General features: G+C 39.9%; 1 protein-coding gene across 1 annotated transcript in view; it reads left to right on the top strand.

Annotated features, from left to right (window-relative positions):
- The window catches only part of LOC101864490 (protein LMBR1L), a 29,669-nt gene extending 13,195 nt beyond the window's left edge, over positions 1–16,474 (top strand). The window contains exons 7-15 of the mRNA XM_035973093.1: positions 6,117–6,185; positions 7,739–7,803; positions 9,137–9,218; positions 10,093–10,179; positions 11,539–11,615; positions 12,648–12,725; positions 13,977–14,050; positions 15,300–15,457; positions 16,039–16,474. Coding sequence (XP_035828986.1) covers positions 6,117–6,185; positions 7,739–7,803; positions 9,137–9,218; positions 10,093–10,179; positions 11,539–11,615; positions 12,648–12,725; positions 13,977–14,050; positions 15,300–15,457; positions 16,039–16,325 — 977 coding nt within the window. The 3' untranslated portion in view covers positions 16,326–16,474. The remainder of the gene's footprint in view (positions 1–6,116; positions 6,186–7,738; positions 7,804–9,136; positions 9,219–10,092; positions 10,180–11,538; positions 11,616–12,647; positions 12,726–13,976; positions 14,051–15,299; positions 15,458–16,038) is intronic.
- Positions 16,475–19,930: the final 3,456 nt, after the last annotated feature.

Here is a 19,930-nt window from a genome sequence, read left to right as displayed (position 1 = left end):
TTGTAGCCGTTAGGTTAAACCAGAGCGGAGCATGTTAACAGAATGTTATTTTGTTGTCCACTTTCATGAGTATCACACATAGGCATGACTATGATTGTGTTTGAGAAAAAATTGTCTCGAAATAGTTGTAGCCGTTAGGTTAAACCAGAGCGGAGCATGTTAACAGAATGTTATTTTGTTGTCCACTTTCATGAGTATCACACATAGGCATGACTATGATTGTGTTTGAGAAAAAATTGTCTCGAAATAGTTGTAGCCGTTAGGTTAAACCAGAGCGGAGCATGTTAACAGAATGTTTGTTCTGAAAAATTCCCCGTTACTAGGTTTGACAAGAGCATGTTGGCAAAGTTCTGGGAAAAACTCCCCTTTGCTGGATTTGACCATAGCATGTAGGCAAAGTGTTTGTTCTGAAACAATCCCTTTTAGGAAATTTGACCATAGCATGTTGGCAAAGTGTTTGTTCTGAAACAATCCCTTTTAGGAAATTTGACCATAGCATGTTGGCAAAGTGTTTGTTCTGAAACAATCCCTTTTAGGAAATTTGACCATAGCATGTAGGCAAAGTGTTTGTTCTGAAACAATCCCTTTTAGGAAATTTGACCATAGCATGTTGGCAAAGTATTTGTTCTGAAACAGTCCCTGTTAGGAGATTTGACCGTAGCTTGCTGACAAAATATTAGCTCTGAAATAATACCAGTTACAAGAAGATATGATGGGAACATGTTGGCTGAGTGTTTGTTCTGAAACATTCCCCTTTGCTAAGTTTTACTTTAGAAATGTTAGACTGGCTATTTCAGCAGCATTCAGCTGTTCATATACCGCCAGCACATTGCAACAAAGTTATGTTGCCTTGTTATAAATTTGCAGTCTCTAGGCCTGGGTGAAGAGGGTAGATTTAATTATGGACTGGCATCTTTTTGCCAAATGATGGAGCAGTTCTAATGTTTTGCTGTCTCGAATATTTGTCTTATTTGTTGTGAAAAGGTCTGAAACTGTGCGGGCATTTTGTCCACCACCTAGATTTTTGTCATTGTGTCTTTAGAATGTGTTTTACTTTATGTCTAGAGTGGGATGGATTTTTATAGATCCTTTATATGGTTATGAAATGTTCAGAATGCATGCTCTCCTGTCCCAAACTTCTTTCCCTTGATATTTCATTATTTTACTGATGCTATGTGAAATATTTTTATTTATGCTGCTTCAATACAGTTATGATAACATGGGTTTTTTTTAAGGATTTGTTTGCTTGAGCAAAAATGGGTATATATGCACCTTGACAGTGATTTATCGATATTCACCTTAAGTTTATGTTTTTAAGTTTCTGCCTTTGTTGGCTGACTGTTTTTGTTTTCCCATTTGTCTTTCTCCCTAGACTGCATCAATGAAATGAACATAAGCATATGTGTGGGTAGGATATTAGGTATATTTCCTAAGCACCTAACCTTTCTTTGTTTTGGATTTTTTATTTTTTTTATTTATTTATTTTTTTGCTATGTTACATTTCTCCAAGTTTTAAGAAATGTTTGGATTTTTTTTTTTTACCAACGTACCCTTACTGCCTGCGATATAAAGAGCACAGAGCTTCCCTCCACAGTTTGAACCTACCCTTTAAGCTGTTCAGTCTTCAAGCGTGCTCTTGTTCAAAACACATGCTCCCACCTGCCCACCCACCAACTCCCACCTTTCTGCCCCGCCGTTTCCCACTTGTTCTTTTTATGTTATTGTGATTAGTAACATCATTATCAAGCTTTCCGACGTGTTTGTTGTTGGTTTGGAATCCTTCAGCTGAGATTAGCCAATAAGGAGGCCACATTTCTTATCAATATTCTAAATGTTTAAATTTTGGCTTTTTAGCGGACAAACTGTTAGTAAACTGTTATCTGCAAAAATGTGAGCGTCAACTTTTTTTGTATGTATGAAAGTGAAACAGGATATGTTTTTGTCAGAATGTAGCGGAAATTTATTCACTGCTTTTTAAAATATTAATGAATAATGGAAATAGTAGACTAATAGTAGTCCATGGGTGCCAGCATTGCTTGTTTCCATTGTTGATAGTGGTATTTATGGACATCAGGTGTGCTCATTTTGTTGCTAATGATAGAGTTATGGCAGGTCATGGATGAACTTTAATGCAACAAAACATTTTAAAATCTGAAAGTAAAAATGTAATCATAGATTGTTTATGCCTCCATCAATCTGACAGTGTCAGATGAGACAAGAGTAATAATCTGGTAGAACAGTAATGGTTTATTTAGTGGGCTCTTAGTTGTTGTTTTTTTTTGCCTTGTCTTTCAAAAGAAAAGTGGCAAGTGTATGTATGTTTTGTTGTCAATTCTGGCGAGAGGTTTGTTCTTTCTCTACCTCTGGCCATCTTCTTGAATAATGACCGAGTGCTGTGTAGTATATGTTATCATGTCACTTTGTAATATATGTTATCATGTCACTTGGTGGCTGCAGCCTTGCTATTTTTAAATAGTGAACCCAAAGACCCAACACACGGTCATTCTATTTCATAGACAATAGTTCAAAGTTTTTCTCTTTTTGCCAGTGTCTATCAGTATGTGCAGTGCAGTGGTTACGACCTTTGCTACTGCATGGACTAGATGTAAGTTCGACTCCCGCTTAGTGAAATTATTTCATACAGTATCTCAGTTTGTCTGCAGGCATTTTGGTTCCCACTCAGCCAAGGTGGGCCCTGACAGGCAGAATTAGAAGTGAAGCAGTCCAAATCTTGCATGATGGAAAGCTTTGTTGATGGGGTTATAGAGTATTTACAGTCATTTTCAGTCTGTCTGTCTGTCTGTCTGTCTGTCTGTCTGTCTGTCTGTGTTCTATGTTGCTCAAACAGGCGTTGTTGTTTGAAGCACTTGTAGAACGCAGTTTCGTTGACAATTTAATCGATATAGAGATCTTGAACGTCTTGCTCTCACAGGAAAAAATAGAAAATAAAGGAGGCAGAGTAGACCCAGAGCAACTTACTGTGAAAACCTTAACAGAGGTGTGACGAGGAAAGAACAGGATGATAATGTCGTCATCAGTGGTTAAATGCAGCATGTGAAAGAAGACTATCTTGGAGAGATCAATTAACAGTGTTTCTGAAATTTGTTCTCACCTCGTTCAATATGTGTTCATAACACAATGTCCATTTACCCATGATCACTCTGTCCTTTAAAAAACTTTTTTTTTTGTGAGCAGAACCATTTCATGCATTGATATATTTAAATTGTTGATTATTATGGTTCTCAAAAGCCTCATGGTCTGTATTGTTTTTCATTGAGTGTTTCAATCAAAAGAGTATGTAACTGTGGGTTTTTTTTGTTTTTGTGAGTTTACAGCTTTGCATTATTTAAATGATTTGCCGGTGTGTATTTGAGTTGTTTCATTAGAAAGGGATTATGTACTTTCACAGGCTAGGTTCAAGATGAGGATTATGTGGGGGCTTTTAAAAATAAAATGTTGTAAAGTAAATTCTACTTAATAATATAACCTCCTGAAATAGCTATTTGGGACTGTAGTGGCAAGTGGACATTGTATTCATTTTGTCTTTCTGTTACAACCGGTTGGTGGGGGTGGAAGGGAGGGGGGGGTAACAAATTGACCCTTTGCACACTAGCAGGAGGTGCAACTACTCTATTGATGGAGCTATGCTTATGAACATCAATTCTCTGCTGATGTTCACATGTGTAATGTTTACTTACCGAATCCTCCTTTGTCTTTTTTTTTTTTTCACTTTTACCTCCTTAAAACATTGGACTGATGTCTGCAGCTTCCAAATGATATCTTTGTGTCTAGCGCAGCATTATGCTCATGCAAACACAAAGGCCTTGCTCTCATATTCCTCATATGTGCAAATTTTATCACTGCCAGCATTGATTTTTTCTTCCTTGCAAGACAATGTTTTTAAGTATGCCACCAGAGTATCTGCTCATCTCCAACTTGTGGATTTCTTCTTTTTTTCTGTCTCTCTGTATGCTGGCCCTGTTGTATTCGAATATGGCATGTGTGTAAGTGTGTGCATTTTTGTGCCGTGCGCATCATGTTTCCCTATAAGCCAAAAGACTTGCTTCTCCCAGTAGCTAGCGTGTTTGTTTACCTCCTGCCATGAAGATGTGCTGCAGACTCCCTCCTATCCAAGCTGGTTTTCCTTTTATTTCTTTATTGATTTGTGTGTATTTTTTAATTTCATTTTTATTCATTGTCTTATTCAGTCCCTCCGGTGGGTGGATGGCAGGTGCTATTGTGTGATTTGCTCCTTCTTTCCCGTCAAACGTCTACTTTTCGTATCGCTCCTCCTTCTTTTTTGTGTTTGTTACTCTCTTGTAATACCTCAAATCTTCGACACTTTTATGACGTTATTGTGTTGTAAATGCTGTAAAACTCTTAAAACTATTAAAACTGAAGTCGTTCCGGGTAACCAGCCTGAACCTTATAGCTAAACTTTTCCTCAATGATTTTCCTTTCCCGTGAACGCTTTGCTTGTTTGGTCAAAGAAATCTTAGTTTGAAGTTTGAGTATGTGGATGGTTGGAGGGTGCCTCTGGTAGGTTCTTCTTTGCTTTTCCAGTTTTATGTGCCTGTCCATCTTGCTTTTTCCCAGAAGTAGATGATCATTATATTGTCCATGTACTTCTGTGTATCCAAAAAGATTGTTTGATTACGCATAAGCATTAGGAATGAGGTGATTGTTTGTACCAAGTTCTAGTCTGTCCGAGCTCTCAACTTATCTTTGTGAGCAGGACATTTTTTTTGTCCTCATTCTGTTAATGAGTCGACTAATTAAAGACTTCCATTCATATGAAACATCTTTATTAACTTGAGGATTATGTGATTTACCTCACCGTATGTGAGGCATTGTGGTCAAATCAGGCACTCGTCAAAATAATATAATCAAAGAAATTGGCATTTTTCTGACCGTTGGCCAATTTTTTTCTTATTTTCTTTTTTTGGCTCAACACCTTTTATATCCATTAAAAAACACATTGCTGTGTGAATTTTACTGAAAAAATGTCAATTCTCAATTTCCAAGGACTCTCAAGCTATGGAAATTACCAAACTTTGGCGACCATTTTCTCGCTAATTCCACCTCTGAAATGAGGCGATCCTGGTGTCCTTCGATCGCAAATATTTCGACTTCTTTTTAACCGAGATGAATATTGTTTTCACCAAAAGCAAGGCAAATGAACTGGCTTTAAGATGATACCAATAACCCCATATGCCCAAAAATTGACGATCTGTCAAGTTATTGATGTCATCTTAAAGTTTATCCATTTTTCTTGCTTTCAATAAAAAAAATATACCCATCTATCCTGAATAGAAGTCGGGGTATTCGCAATTGAAGGAGGTGGGGTCACCCAGTTTCAGAGGTAAAATTAGTGAGAAAATGGCCCCTAAAGTTTGTTGAATTATATAGCTAGAGTCCTTGGAAACTGAAAATCTACTTTTTTTATACCTTTGATTAGCAACTTTCAGTAAAATCCACACATAAATGTGTTTTTAAATGATAAATGGACATAAAAGGTTTTGAGCCAAAGAACAAAAATTTAAGAAAAATTGCCAAACCGGCGGGAAAATGCCATTTTCTTCAGTTTCATTATTTTGACGAGCGCTTGATTTCACCATGCTGCCTCACATATTATTGTGCTGTAAACTTCCCATTCTTCTGAAATGTCTTTATTGTCTTGATTTTATTTAGTACTTATTTTTTCCCTTATCGTGTTCTGTAAACTTGCTTCAACTAATGTGGCCAATGTACAAGAAAATATATTGAATTTTCTCCCTTTTCCTTTTTAGAATTTGAACTTTTTCAGGACAAAAGTTGAATCCTGAGCATCAGAATACTTTTATGAGATGTTTTATCCTTTCTCTTTCTCAGAATACTTTTAGGTGATATTTTATCCTTTCTCTCAGAATACTTTTATTGGAGATGTTTTATCCTTCAAGTTGAAAAGTTGTTCACAGATCGGTGAAATAATAATATGACCCTGGTCCAGAAAAGCCTTATCACTGGGGTCAGGAGCCAGGTTGCTGGTGTTTTAACTTGTGTTTTGCACATGTTTTGCCTGTGTTTCTGAATGTTTTTACATACATGTGTTTCTCTTTCTCTCCCTCTCCACACAGACGTCTGGCACGACCACCTGCCCTACATGTACTCCTGTATCTCCTTCCTCGGTGTCTGCATATTGTTATGTGAGTATCACTCGGGCATTGTTATGTGAGTATCTCTCGGGCATTATGTGAGTATCACTCAGGCATTATTATGTGAGTATCACTCGGTATCACTCGAGCATTGTTATGTGAGTATCACTCAGTATCATTCGGGCATTGTTTTATGAACGGTATGGGTATCATCACATAGGCCTTGAGTATGGGCATCTCTTTGTGGTGTAGATATCATGAATCAGGTTTTGTGGTGTGGGTATGCCGGACTTTGTGGTGTGTGTGTGTGGATGGTTGGTGGGTGCTCTGGTGTGGTAAAGTGGTTTGGGTATCTCTCTGGTTGCACATACGGAGCAGCAAAAAAAGAATGACTGTCATTGTGCCTGGTATTGATCTTTAACTCCATCATCATCATCATCATCATCACCATCCTCGCCATCCTCATCATCATTGTCATCATCGTCATCATCATCCTCATCATCATCCTCACAATCACCATCATCAACATTGCTATCACCGTCATCATCATCATCATCATCATCACTATCACCATCATCATCATTGCCATCACCATCATCATCATCATCACTATCACCATCATCATCACCATCATCATCATCATCATCCTCATCATCATAACATACATACACCACAGATGTGGCGTCGGTGGCCTAGTGGATAGGCTCTCGGACTCGCAACCGTAAGGTCGTGGGTTCGAATCCCGTCAGGGGCCCGACGTTGTGTCCTTGGGAAAGGCACTTTGCACAAATTTTCCTCACTTCACCCAGGTGGAAGTGGGTACCCAGCTATAGACAGTGAAAGATCATGTCAGTTTGATAGTGTTTGAGCGCGTGAAATCCGCAGCTTGCACTGTATGCTTCCGCGGAAGCTGAGAAAGTTTCTGAGTGTTCTCAGAGGGTCTGCTGGGTTAATAATAGTTGAAAAGCGTATAGAGCAAGCTCTTGAGCATGGATATGCGCTATATAAATGCAATTATTATTATGGCTTATCTGATATTTTATCTTATGAATCTTTTCCTGAGTGCGCGTCTTTTTCCTCCTCTGTTTTCACTTCTCTTTTCTTTCTCCTGATTGACTCCTTCCCTAATTCCTCCTCATGCTCCTTTTACATGTGTTTATTGTTGAACTGTGAGTGGTTGACAGGTGCTCTGGTGTGGTTTGCTTCTTCTTTCCTATCAAATGTCTTATCCTCTTTATCTCCCCTCCTTTTTTGTGTTTGTTACTCTCTTGTAACACATCTAACCTTCAGCACTTATATGACCTTATTGTGTTGCAAGTGCCGTAAAACGCTTACTAAAACAAAAAAGTTGAACCTTGTTGTCTCTTTCTTTTTATTTTTCCTCCTCCTCTGCCTGTTTTATATTTTAGCAGGTTTTTGTTTTTTACCTTTTCTTCCCTTCTTTCTACTCATATTTCTTCTTTACTTTCATTTCCTTTGACTTGATCTCCTTCACTTTACTTTAGGTTTTTTTTTACATTTTAAGCGCAGTTCCCAAGTTTCCCATTTGAAGTCACTTCATAGGCTCTGTCATTGACTGACTGACTTCTGTTTTCCTCTTTCAGTGTGTACACCTGTTGGTGTTGCTCGTATGTTCACAGTCATGGATCAGCTCATTGTCAAGCCACAGGTAAGCAAACTGGACACTGAGCTGTTTTCTCATCTTATCACAGCAATAATACTTCTGCCTCCGTCCTCTTTTTTCTGTTTTGAGAGAATTTAGGAAGATATTTCTCTCTTAACTCAATCTTATGCATTGAGCAAAACTGGAAATGTCTCAGTAACTGGAGTTTTCAGAACAGGAAACAAAACAAAGCCCTGCTATATTGAAGATATCAAACTAGTAACAGGCATTTTTTTACAATACCAGTGACTACAAACCTGAAAAAAATGACATAGTTATAGGGAAATGCGGTGTGGCAGTGACAATTTGTTATGTGCAGTTTGTCTCCTGCAAGTGATCTTTAGACGCAATTGTTAAATATAGCTGTGTTTGTGGTGGATGATCTCAAGTTTTGATCCAGCAATAACATCAGCAGTATCGACCACTTTTTCAGCCTGATTGTAATTTAAGTAGTATTTGAGAGTCTTTTCAACCTTATTATATCACAAGTAGTATTTGAGAATCTTTTCAATTTGCTTATAATGTTAGCTGTATTTGATAATCTTTTCTACTTGTTTATAACGCAAGTGATATTTGAGAATCTTTTCAACCTGTTTATAATGTAAGTTTTAGAACCACATTTTTTCAACCCATCGTTTATAGTGTAATGGTTAGGCTCTGTGCTGTTGGAAGTAGGAGATGTAGGTTCACTTCTGGTTTGTATTTTTCTGCACCTGTCTGCTGGGGTGCTGAATCCCTCTCAAAGAGGGTAGACACTATCTGCCTCCTAGATGATCAAAATAATGTCAGTGGGAGGTATAAAACATGCACAGTTCACCACATTTTCTCCTGCATACTTTCTCAGTGGGTTGGCTGTATCAAGAAAGTCCTCTTCTGCCCACATGATAGGCTGACATTTCGCTGCCCTAGTATTACAAAGTTCTATCTGCTCATTACCTAGTTTTGAGAAATTTAACATTAGATATTTTTCGTGTCCCAAGATGTCAAGCTTTTTCGAAAGCAGTACTTTGATTATCTTGAAAAAGACTCTGAATAATCTTACGATATTTACAGAGCAGATAGAACATTTGGTTTCTGACCTCATGGTCTTAGTAGCTCAAAACAGCCAAAATTGTTAGACAGAACTTTGTAACGATAAGGTAGCGGTTTGTTAGCATTGAATTTATACACCTGAACTGATATCAAGTTCAATGGTGAGACAGTGAGAAAAGAATTCTGTTTGTCCAGTAGGCTACATGAGTTGTGTCACTGTGTGGTTGTCGGTTTGTCATAATTCCTTCTTATGACTGTGTTCTACTCTTGCTAACACTGATGTTAATTGATGTCTTGTCTTTTTCAGTTTTTGCGAGACATCGAAGAAAAACTCAGTAAATTACATTTTGAGGAGGAAAATTTGCTCAGAAAAATTACTTACAGAAATGGTAAGTCCGCTTTGAATTTCCTCAGTATAATAGGATTGAATTCTAGAAATAGATTGGGTAGCAAAATGTGTTTACTTTGCATGTCCTTATATGGGTTTGTATACTAGATGAATGAATGTTAACACATTTCCAGAATCACAGTTTGGTATATAAAAACTCAGGAAAACAAAAATGTACTTGTCCTTTATCCCCTTTTTCTAAATATAACTGATAATAACAAACACAGTACTTTCCACACGGGGCACCAGTGCTGGAAATTTAGTTGCAGTGGGGGATTTCCCGCCGAGCGCCTTATCACGCCGGGGTCACGGGGTCTGCTCCCTGTCGCCGTTCTGTCTGGGCTGACTTAATTTTTGGTACTTTTCAACGTAAGTTTTAGGTGCATCCTTGTATTTATGGTAATTATCATTTAATGCACCCAAAGCATGCATTTCTGTTCTTGAGACTCAGAAAAGAGCAGACATTGTAACTTGTCTTGTTATTTCGTAAGACACCCTAAAGTCGGCAATTCTAAATTGTAAAAATTTTTGGACAAGTGTGAATGAAAAAAAAATCTGTCTAAAAAAGGCTCGACAAAAGCTGTCGAATTTTTGGAACATGAACGACATAACATTGATGTCGCAACCCATAAATGCAGATATCGGCAGGAAATAGACACATAGTATTTGTAGATTTTAAACGGGTGCCATTTTTGAAGTTAGACATGTCTTTTATCATTTCATGTAATAAATTGTACAACCACAACCTATGAATTTCCTGTATCTATCAGTATCCATAGGGCTGAAATCCGAGACTTACCTCATTTTGTCATCACACCTCACATATGACCTTACTGTTGAAGAGTGCGTACCAACAATGTTTTTTCTCCCTGCAGGTCCGTCCCAGATCTCCAATGGCCACGCCAGCCTGGAGTCTTTGATACAGAGTTTAGAACAGAAACGCTCAGAGAAGAAGGAGTTAGGTCAGTTTGTGTGTGTCTTTGTCTCTGTGCCTTTGTAAGTTTGCCTAAGTGTTCATGGTTCTTCTTCTCTTCCTCCTCCTCCTCCTCCTCCTCCTCCTCCTCTGCTATACATAGTTCAGTAAATAGGTCTACAGTCGACAAGGAAGAAAATTTCATTTTTTTAGGTTGGTGGGTTTTCAAAAAAATATTTGTTCTTCCTATCAAAACTATGGTTAACTGTTAACACCTCAACTGCATGGCAAGATGTGATGAATGGTTATTGCTACAAAGAATGATCACCCTGCACATTGTATTTGTTACTTTTTTGTCAATACAAATATTAAACTTATGCGGGTGGTTGGCGGGTTCTCTGATGTGGTTTCCTTATCAAACGTCTATCGTCCTGATCTCTCCTGCATCTTTTTTGTGTTTGTTACTCTCTTGTAACACCTCTAATCTTCAGCACTTATATGACCTTATTGTGTTGCCTGTGCTGTAAAATGCTTTCTAAAACACCCAAAAGAAATATTTAACTTTGAGTAAAAATGTATCAATACAAAAATTCTAGTGACAATGAAAGGAAAAATGATTCCTTAGCCTGGTTTGCTGGCCACATTTGCAAGAGGAGAAAGAGATACAAAACATGCAAAAGAATAAATATTCCAAGAAATAAGGAAAAATATGAATGAACACTGACAGAATTCTTACTTGATTTTGGGATTTTTTAAGGAACACTATGAGCGTTGTTTTGTGATTGAAGAGATAAGCATATGTGAGGCACCATGGTGAAATCAGGCGCTCGTCAAAATAATGAAATCAAAGAAAACTGCATTTTTCTGGCTGTTTGACAAATTTTTTCAAATTTTAATTTTTTGACTCAACACCTTTCATGTCCATTTAAAACCACATTGTTGTGTTGATTTTTCAGAAAACCGTTGATTAAAGGCACAAAAAAATGTAAATTTTCAGTTAAATAGGTCTCTTAAGCTATGGTAGTCTCCAGTCTATGGCGGCCATTTTCTCGCTAGTGTTACCTCTGAAACCAGGCAACCCCCACCCCCTTCAATCCTAAATATCTCGACTTCTATTCCAGAAGTTGCACAAATGTACAAGCTTTAAGGTGATACCAATAACTCTACATGTTCAAAAATTGACGAGCGCCTGATTCCACCGCTTTGTGATACTTTTTTGTTTCACTGGGAAGTAAATGATGGTCTGGACAAGTATGGCTTAAGCATTTATATTGTCTGAGTCTGTCCTTGTATATACGGCTACTGTTGTGTTGGATATCACTTTCTGTGCTATACTGCTCGTGTGTTTTTGGCTCATTTCTTTTTTTAGACTTACATTGTTCATCTTTTTTTTTTCTTTTTGTTTCAGAGAAGCGTCAGCACATATCATTTTGGAGGCGGCATCTTTGTTACCCTCTTGTTATGTTGTTGTTATTCGTCATTACAGTAAGTAATCTTTGTTACCCCTTTAGTGTGTTGTTGTGGTACATCCCATTTCTTGACTCTCCCTCTGTTGCTTCTGTCTGTCATTCTTGCATATTTTTTTTCCAGCATTAAATGTTCATTATTGTGATGAAATGTTTCTCTTTGACTCAAATAAACTCAAACAAGTCCCCTGGCTATGTTGTGTTTATTGGTCAGTACTGTAATATGAATTATAGTGTTCGTAGAGTTCGCGGAGGAGTGGGAATTTGCAAAATACAAATGCTATGTATCATTATTTATTAGTAGTAGTAGTAGTAGAAGTATTATTATTATTATTACTATTGTTATTGTTGTTGTTGTTCTTCTTCTAATTAGTAATTCTTCACCATATGTGTACTGCCATGAAGCTCAGTGAAGTATTGGGAGTCGACTGATTTTTATTGCTATATGAATTTATTGTTACTATTTACTGATCTGTTTATGTACCACAAGTCACAAAACCTACCATGCCATACCATGGCTGGATTGTTTGTCACATTTGATTCTTATAAGGTAGTGATAAAGGGAAAAAATCATTAAAGTATGGAAGCAGTTTGATGGGTCAAAAGGCAGTCTTTGAAGGGTGTCAATGTTCACAAAATAATTGCAGGTTTCATTGACCTTCATTATAATCTTCTCATAATTGCATTCTTCTTTTACTGAAGTAAGTCTCAATTCATCCTTTCCCACCACCCCCACCCCCCACCCCACCTTTTCACTCCACTTCCTTTCCCATCTCACTTCCTCCCCCCCCCCCCCCCTTCCTTTCCCCCTCTCTCTTCCCTGACGGTTCTCTCTCTCTCTCTCTCTCTCTCTCTCTCTCTCTCTCTCTCTCTCTCTCTCTCTCTCTCTCTCTCTCTCTCTCCCTCTCTCTCTCTCACTCCCTCTCTCTCTCTCTCACTCCTTCCCTCCTTCCTCCCCCCCTCTCTCTCTCTCTCTCTCTCTCTCTCTGACTTCCTTTCTCCCTCCTTCCCTCCATCCCTCTCTATATTTACCCCCCCCCCCTTCCCACAGGTATCAGCATTTTTCATCGTCCTACAGAACACATTTCTCCTGCTGGTGGGCACCAAAGCTTTGCCGCAGGTTGCTACAGTGAGTACTGAGCTATGGGCACATTTGTGTGTCCGGTTGTTTTGTCGGGGAGAGACATTCCTTGTAATTTGGCAGGTGGTTGGAGGGTGCCACTTGTTGGTCTTATTTTTTTTACTCTCTTTCTGTTTATCTTAATGTCTTGCGGATGTTTGGAAGATGCCTCTCGCTGGTCTTACTTCTTTACTCTCCTTCTGTTATATCTATCTAGATGTCTTGTGGGTGTTTGGAAGATGCCTCTGGTTGATCCTACTTCTTAACTCTCCCTCTTTCATTCTATGTAAACGTCTTGGTTTTCCATAGCACCTAAATGACTGGCATTGTGTCTTATGTGATTCTTTTTTCTCAAGCGAGCAATATCCTTGAACATATGTATGCATACTATATATCAGTTCTGTGTGTGTGTGTGTGTGTTTGTTTTTAATCACTGTCCTATCAAACTTCTTTAGTCTTATCTCTCCTGCATCTTTTCCTTGTATCCAGCAACCCCTCTTATCTTTGGCACTTTTTTTTACCTGTTTTTGTTACGAATGCCATAAGAAAATACGTACTAAAACTACTGTCAGAAACTGTGTTACTCACACACGCAGCTCCCTTCCACACAAAATATTGCCTCCTCACACGACTTCCTCCTACACACTAATCTCCTCCCACACACAGAACTCCCTCTCACACACAGAACTCCCTCTCACACACACAACTTCATCCCACTCCCACAACTCCTTCCCACACATGCAGCTCCTTCCCACATACACAATTTCCTCCCACACGCTCACAATTCCTCCCTCACTCAGCTCCTTCCCACACACAATATTACCCACACATACACTACAACCACTCCCTTCTACTCATAACTCAAAGACACTCACACACACACACACACATACACACACACATACACACATACACACACACATACACACACACACACACACACTCGCACACGCTACTTTCCTACTCACACTGCACCTTCCCTACCCCCACCCCTCACAGAATGGTAACAGCCACCCTGTCAGATTTTGTGGTGAACAGTTTATTACACTCTCCCTCTATGGTTAGCTGTAGGGTGCTGTGGTGTGGTTTGTTCCTTCTTTCCTGTCAAACATCTCTCACCTTTATCTCTCCTCCTTTTCTTTGTGTGTTATCTATAGTAACACCTCTAATCTTGGTCACTTATATGACCAAATTTTGTTGCAAGTGCTGTAAAGGTCTTACTAAACGGTAATTTTTTTTAAAACCTTTCTCCCTCCCCAGGACATAGGCTTGGGGATGACTTCCCTGTCCTCTTTTGGCTCTGTCGGAGCCGCCCTACAAATTGTTGTGATTTTGTATCCTTGAACTCTGTGTGAGATGAACAACAGCCCAACTAACAGCAGACTAGACCCTGCCTGACTAATGTCAGACTAGAGTCTGCTAGACCAGCGTTTGACTAGAGCCCGCCAGACCAAAATCAGACTAGACTCCACCAGACCAAACTCAGACTAGCACCTGCCAGACGAATGTCGGACTAGAGTCTGCCAGACTAGCACCTGCCAGACCAGTGTCAGGCTAGAGCTCTGCCAGACTGACATGAGACTAGTACACACCAGACTGACATAAATTTAGCAAACTTCCAGACTGTCATCACACCAGCGCGAACTAGACCAGCATGAGACTAGTGCCTGCCAGACTGGCATGAAAATACTGCAGTCATTTTAAAAAATACAATTTATGAAGTTTGTACAATTATTTTACGGTAGGGCAAAAAAAAATAAGTAATGTTACCAATAAAACAATATTTGCTTTAAAGATAATAAGGAAGTTATTTTCAAAATTGTGTTCTATAAGAATATGGACTTAAAATATTTGCAAAGAGGTTTTTTTTTGGTAACCATATTCAGTTTTTTAGTTGTTCTGTAAAATTGTAAATACTGCATATACTGTATTTTAAAAAATGACGTCAGAATAGCGCTGGCTAGACTGATAGGAGATAGTTTTCCACAGCACTATGGGGATGGTTGGTGGGCTCCCTGATTTGGTCTGCTTCTTCCTTTTCTTTACCATTTTACTTTTATCCTCTACCACTCCACAACCATCTGTGGTTGTCCTCGGGTTGGCTGGTTGCAAACTTCCACTCAACAAGTCTGTAGCAGCAGTTCTGTTGTTTGTGTTCCTCTGACTATTTCCACGCACTAGATAACCTTTTCTGTGGTGATATACCTCTCTTTATTGTAACAAACGACCAACTGTCTTGCTGTGGCAAATGAACTTCAGGGTCAGGTGGTTTGTGTGTTTTCTGTCATCACAAATATTTGCTTTTTTATTTTCGCTTTATCAGCAAACATTATGGCCTTTTGCGTCTCGAAGGATGATCTTAAAGTGGTATGCATGATACAGCTTTGCCTGGGCAGTAGACATAGAGTAAGTACTCATAGATTGCCTACATGCTACTTCCCTCCTTTCTGATCTTGACTTCCTTGATATGTTCCAAAGGAGAGACGTCATCGGTACATTTGGAATCAAAGGAGGTGTAAGGGTGTCGACAAACATAATTTCTTAAGATTCTTTCGGAGTATTTGTCCTTGACCTTGGCCCCAGATACCTGATGGTTGCGTCTGTGGTAGGCTTCTACACGTTGCCCTACCTGTGGCAGCTGCAGCCACGGCACAAGGACACGCCCATGGTCAAGATCATCACCAACTGCGGCGTCATCCTGCTGCTTAGCTCCGCACTTCCTGTCTTGTCCAAGACATTGGGTGAGTTCTCTTTTATATCGTGGCGTGACTCCCCCCCTCCCACTTGAAGGGGGTGTCCTCAATCCCTGAGAGAGGAATGCAATAGGGATGTGTAGGAAGGTTGTGCCCACCCCTGATAGGGTTTTTTGGGGGAGGCTGGTACTTCAAGATTATGTAAGATTTTGGGGTTTTTTAGGAGGGGTGTTTGTTTATTTTTTTCTATTAGTTTTATTTGGGTTTTTAAATTCTTAATCTTTATTTGGTTTTTTTTGGGGGGGTGCTTATTTTTATTATTTACTTTCTCAACTGCTCTGATTGAAGGCTGACGTAACTTCACCTCGCCCAGTGAGGCAGATTTGCAGCATTTCTATCATCATCGCCACCACCAGCAATGCAACTTCATCCTCATCACCCGTATTTTTAAAAAAGCTAAATCATCATCATATCATTACAGACTTGCGTTGTAGGGCCAACTGATAAAATGGAAGCTATCCATCTTCCTTTTCCCAAGCACTAAACTAATTGTGGGCTATTGTGACACTGTTACTCTTTACTGAAATAACAACACCACCCCACCCCCCCTCCCCTTCCCCCCTTTCCAGGCATCACCAACTTTGACCTGGTGGGTAACTTTGGCAGCATGGACTGGCTGGGCAACTTTTACATCATCCTGTCCTGTAACATGATCTTCGCCGTCTCCACCGCCCTGTGCCTCATCAAGAAGTTCACCATGCCCGCCTGGCGGGAGATGGCCGACCTACTCCGGTCTGCCTTCCGATTGGGGAAAAAATTGACTGTTCCGACGTCAGGGACGATTCCAGCATCTGCTGATAACGGGTTGGGTGGGGTGAATCCTGCTCAGGGACTGGTTGGCCTGAAGGAGGAGTGAACTCAAGCGAGATCTTTATTGGGGGGACAGGAGAGGTTTTACCTCGTGGAGAAGGGCTTTTCTAAGGAAAACTGAACGAATTGTGAAAGAATAACAAGGAAAACTTTAAATAAGAAACCCAGAAAGACAACAAATAGGAAAAAACAAAAGGATGACTGAGAAAGACATCTCGAGGGAAAACGATTTTTGCAGGATTCACTTCTTGTCAAAGCTCGTTTACAGTTTTTTCTCGTGTCCTACCACTTCCTGGACACCCGTGTTCACAGGCGTATCGGTGCTATGCTGTGGTGCTGGGATTCCCCGTTCTCAGGTTTACCAAGGATTCTTTGAAGCATCGGGTAACTTTGTTCCCTGTGCTGAGGACGGCAAGGATATGCTGTGGGGAGAGCAGGAAGATGGGAGCTGAAAGCGTTCAGGTGAAGGGGAAGTTCAACTGTGTCGCTTCTCCACGAACTCAGACAGGAAGTTGCGAAGGACAAAGTTCTTCTTTCCCCTCTCAGACGCTGTCGTGAAGGAACCAATTCAAGGTCAAAGAGTGCAAAGAGTATTAACAACTGGATGTGTTAACAACCTGGAACACAGACGGATATCTGCGTTGATTTTGGTTTACTTGTACTCCTCGTGACCTCAGGGGGAAAAGGTTGTATCTGCCGTTTTATTATTGTTGTGAATGAAATGTTTGGACTCTGGCAGCACAAGCTACTTTCAGTTTGATGATGTGAGTTTGAATGGACACCCCATAGACTCAGAGTCAATATAGGCCGTCTATTGTTGTTGTACTAGGTATTTTTTGGATCTGGGCCTATGAGTGTGTTCTTGTGTGACCCTGTGTTTGTGTGAGTCTGTACTTCTGTGTTTGTTTCAACATTCCTGGTGGGCTGGTTGTGCTTGCAGCTTGCTTGAAATTACCAAACTCTGTGAGAGAGATAGAACTATAGAGACCCCTTCAGAAGTACCAGTTGATGCAGATGACTGCTTAAAGTTATATCTGAATACGACCTAAATAACATTGATTTTGACTTCATAAAGGACTTTAAAGCACATTGTATGGATGGAAGATTTCGCACACTTGGCTTTATAGATGTCTGAGATACCTTTTTTTTGTGTGTGTGTGTGTGTTGGTGGGGGGAGGGGGGAGAGAGCAAACAGAAGCTTTATGTTTTTTGGGGCATTTTTGAGTTAATGAGTGTGTTTATCATTGCTGCTGTACCCATGTGTGGTTGTATCTATGGCACAACAGGTCAAAGGGTAAATGAGAGATGATTTTCTACCACACTCAGACCAGAACATTTGTACTGTCATCACAGAGCTAAGGACCCAGCTCTTGAGGATGGGGAAGAGGTATTTTTTGCCCTCTCTCTGGAGCTCAATTCACAGACAAATTTGTGTTGTAGAAAGTTGCAGAACAGTTCTTCGTGTCTGGTACGAGGGATGAATTGATGGCAAGGGAACAAAGTATGATAGCAGTTTTTACAAAATGGCTCAAAGTTTTGACTGTGTGCATCAAATTTTATACACCCCATTACAAATTTCTGCGCAGAGTGTTTGTGTATGGCTTTCACTGTTGGTTGAGCATGTTCCTGGGTTGACCTGACAGCAGTGACTATGCTTATCTCAGGCTGATCCTCACTTGACTTGACAACAGTAACCATGCTTTGCTCAGGTATATATATAACCAACAACTGTTCATGAGCATGTTCCTGGGTTGACAGGACAGCAGTGACCCTCTGCTTTGCTCAGGTATATCTATTCTATCCCTGCTTACTACGCTTGTTTTTGGCTTATTGGCTTATAAATACGTTTGGGGAGTCTGGGGGGGAGGGGGGGGGGGGGGTGATTGTTGATGTTGGGCTGTTGGAAAGCAGTTTGTTTTGTGGTTTGACGGTTGTTTGATACCAAAGATGTCGGAACCGATGAACAAAACAGAGGAGAGATAGTTCATGTAGCCTACTTGTTGTTTTGCATTTCGAACATTTTTAACAGAGACTGGAAGTTTGTTGTACGATATTTGTTGACGGCTCAACTTTCCGCTGAGCTGAAGCCTGAAGGTTTTGTACCCAACTTGTTCTTCTTTTTTACTGACCCGCATTCAGCTGGGTTTTTTCTCGGACAACACTTACCATTCACTCAGGCCTGCACTTAATGTTTTGAGCCATAAACTTCAGAAATCCCCTGAAGCTTTTGTAAATTTCTCCCCCCCCCCCCCTAACATTTTTTTGTTAATTTAATGAAAGTGTTATGGCTCCATGTGGATGGGTGGATCTGATGTTTGAGGTGGGGGCCTCGCTCACAGGTTGTTATTGTTTCTGTCCATGAACAGAAACTTTCCTGGGCTTGAACTTTAAGCTGCAAATTCAATGCAAATGATTGAAATGATCTAATCATATTGTGTTATTGTGGAATTGAGAGAGAGAATGTCATGTGACCAGTGAAGATGGGGCTTAAGTCATTGGAAACAGAAATGCTGAAATGGATATCTTGTAAAGAATCAAATTCTGGAATTAATATCAAATTGTTGTGGAAAATGTGAAAGTCATTTCACAATTTAAGGGTAAAGGGGGGAAATTTTTGTTGCTGAGATGTTGATCATTTGGAGTATCCATTTCTGTTTCATTTTCAGCGAGTTGCGCCTCGTTTTGATTGGATGTGAGATATTTATTATGACAGGTTAACGTGTGAAAGTGGAGTCTTTGTTGTGGCAGTAACGCCTCTCGGTGAGTTGTGTTGATACAAAACACTTCAAAAAAACAAATCTTCAACAAATGAGAAATGTTCAAATAACCCTCAAGTATTACAACGTCTACACAGACCTCGCGTGCAATCTTCTCTCTCGGGCACCCAGCCCGCTCATGTAATTACTTTCGCTTTACTCATATTTTTTTTAATGCGAATTTTTAACAATGTGTGGGTTGCTATGATATTTTCCAAATGTTGTGTAACTGCTGGGTGATGCTGCGTTGTTACGATGTTCCCTTTGCTGTTCTGTTTCTGAGAGGGTTTTCCCCCTGCTTGTTTTCCGTATATTATGTCATGTATATTCACAGTCATAGGTGTAGGTAGCACTGGCCCGGTATTTGGAGGGTGCTGTTGGTAGGTTCTTCTTGGTTTTTTTCCCCCTGTTGTTTCTGTCTGTCTGTTCTGTTTATCTGTCCGTCCGTCTGTCTGTCTGTCCATCTGTCTGTCTGTCTGTCTGTCTAGCTTTTTATCCTTGCACTAAATAACCATCATTGCGTTGAGTTGCTTCTCCTTTCTAATTGACTTAGTGGTGCTGTGGGCATCAGAAGATGTGTCCTGGGTGGAGTTGTCAGTTTCTCTTTCTTCTGTCTCTGTACTATTTATGATCTTCTCCTGTCTGCGTCTCTAGTGTAATGGTTAGGTGCTGTGCCACTGTATACAGAAGATGCAAGTTCAGTTCCTACCCAAGGAAATGTGTTTTATTGAACATTTGATTTTTGTCCTGCTGAGATACTGTAACCCACCCAGCCCATGTTGGCCAAGGCCATGAGTTGCAGGGTGGGGGTAGCCTTCCTCCTAAATAACTTCAATTGTTTCGATGGGGGTGTAAAACATATACTGTCACCCAGTAGTTAATGAGTGTTGTTAGT

This window comes from Aplysia californica, unplaced genomic scaffold, assembly GCF_000002075.1.
Source record: "Aplysia californica isolate F4 #8 unplaced genomic scaffold, AplCal3.0 scaffold00993, whole genome shotgun sequence".
NCBI lineage: Eukaryota > Metazoa > Mollusca > Gastropoda > Aplysiida > Aplysiidae > Aplysia > Aplysia californica.
The sequence above is the reverse complement of the archived record's forward strand: the minus strand, read 5'-3'. Positions and strand labels throughout refer to the sequence as shown.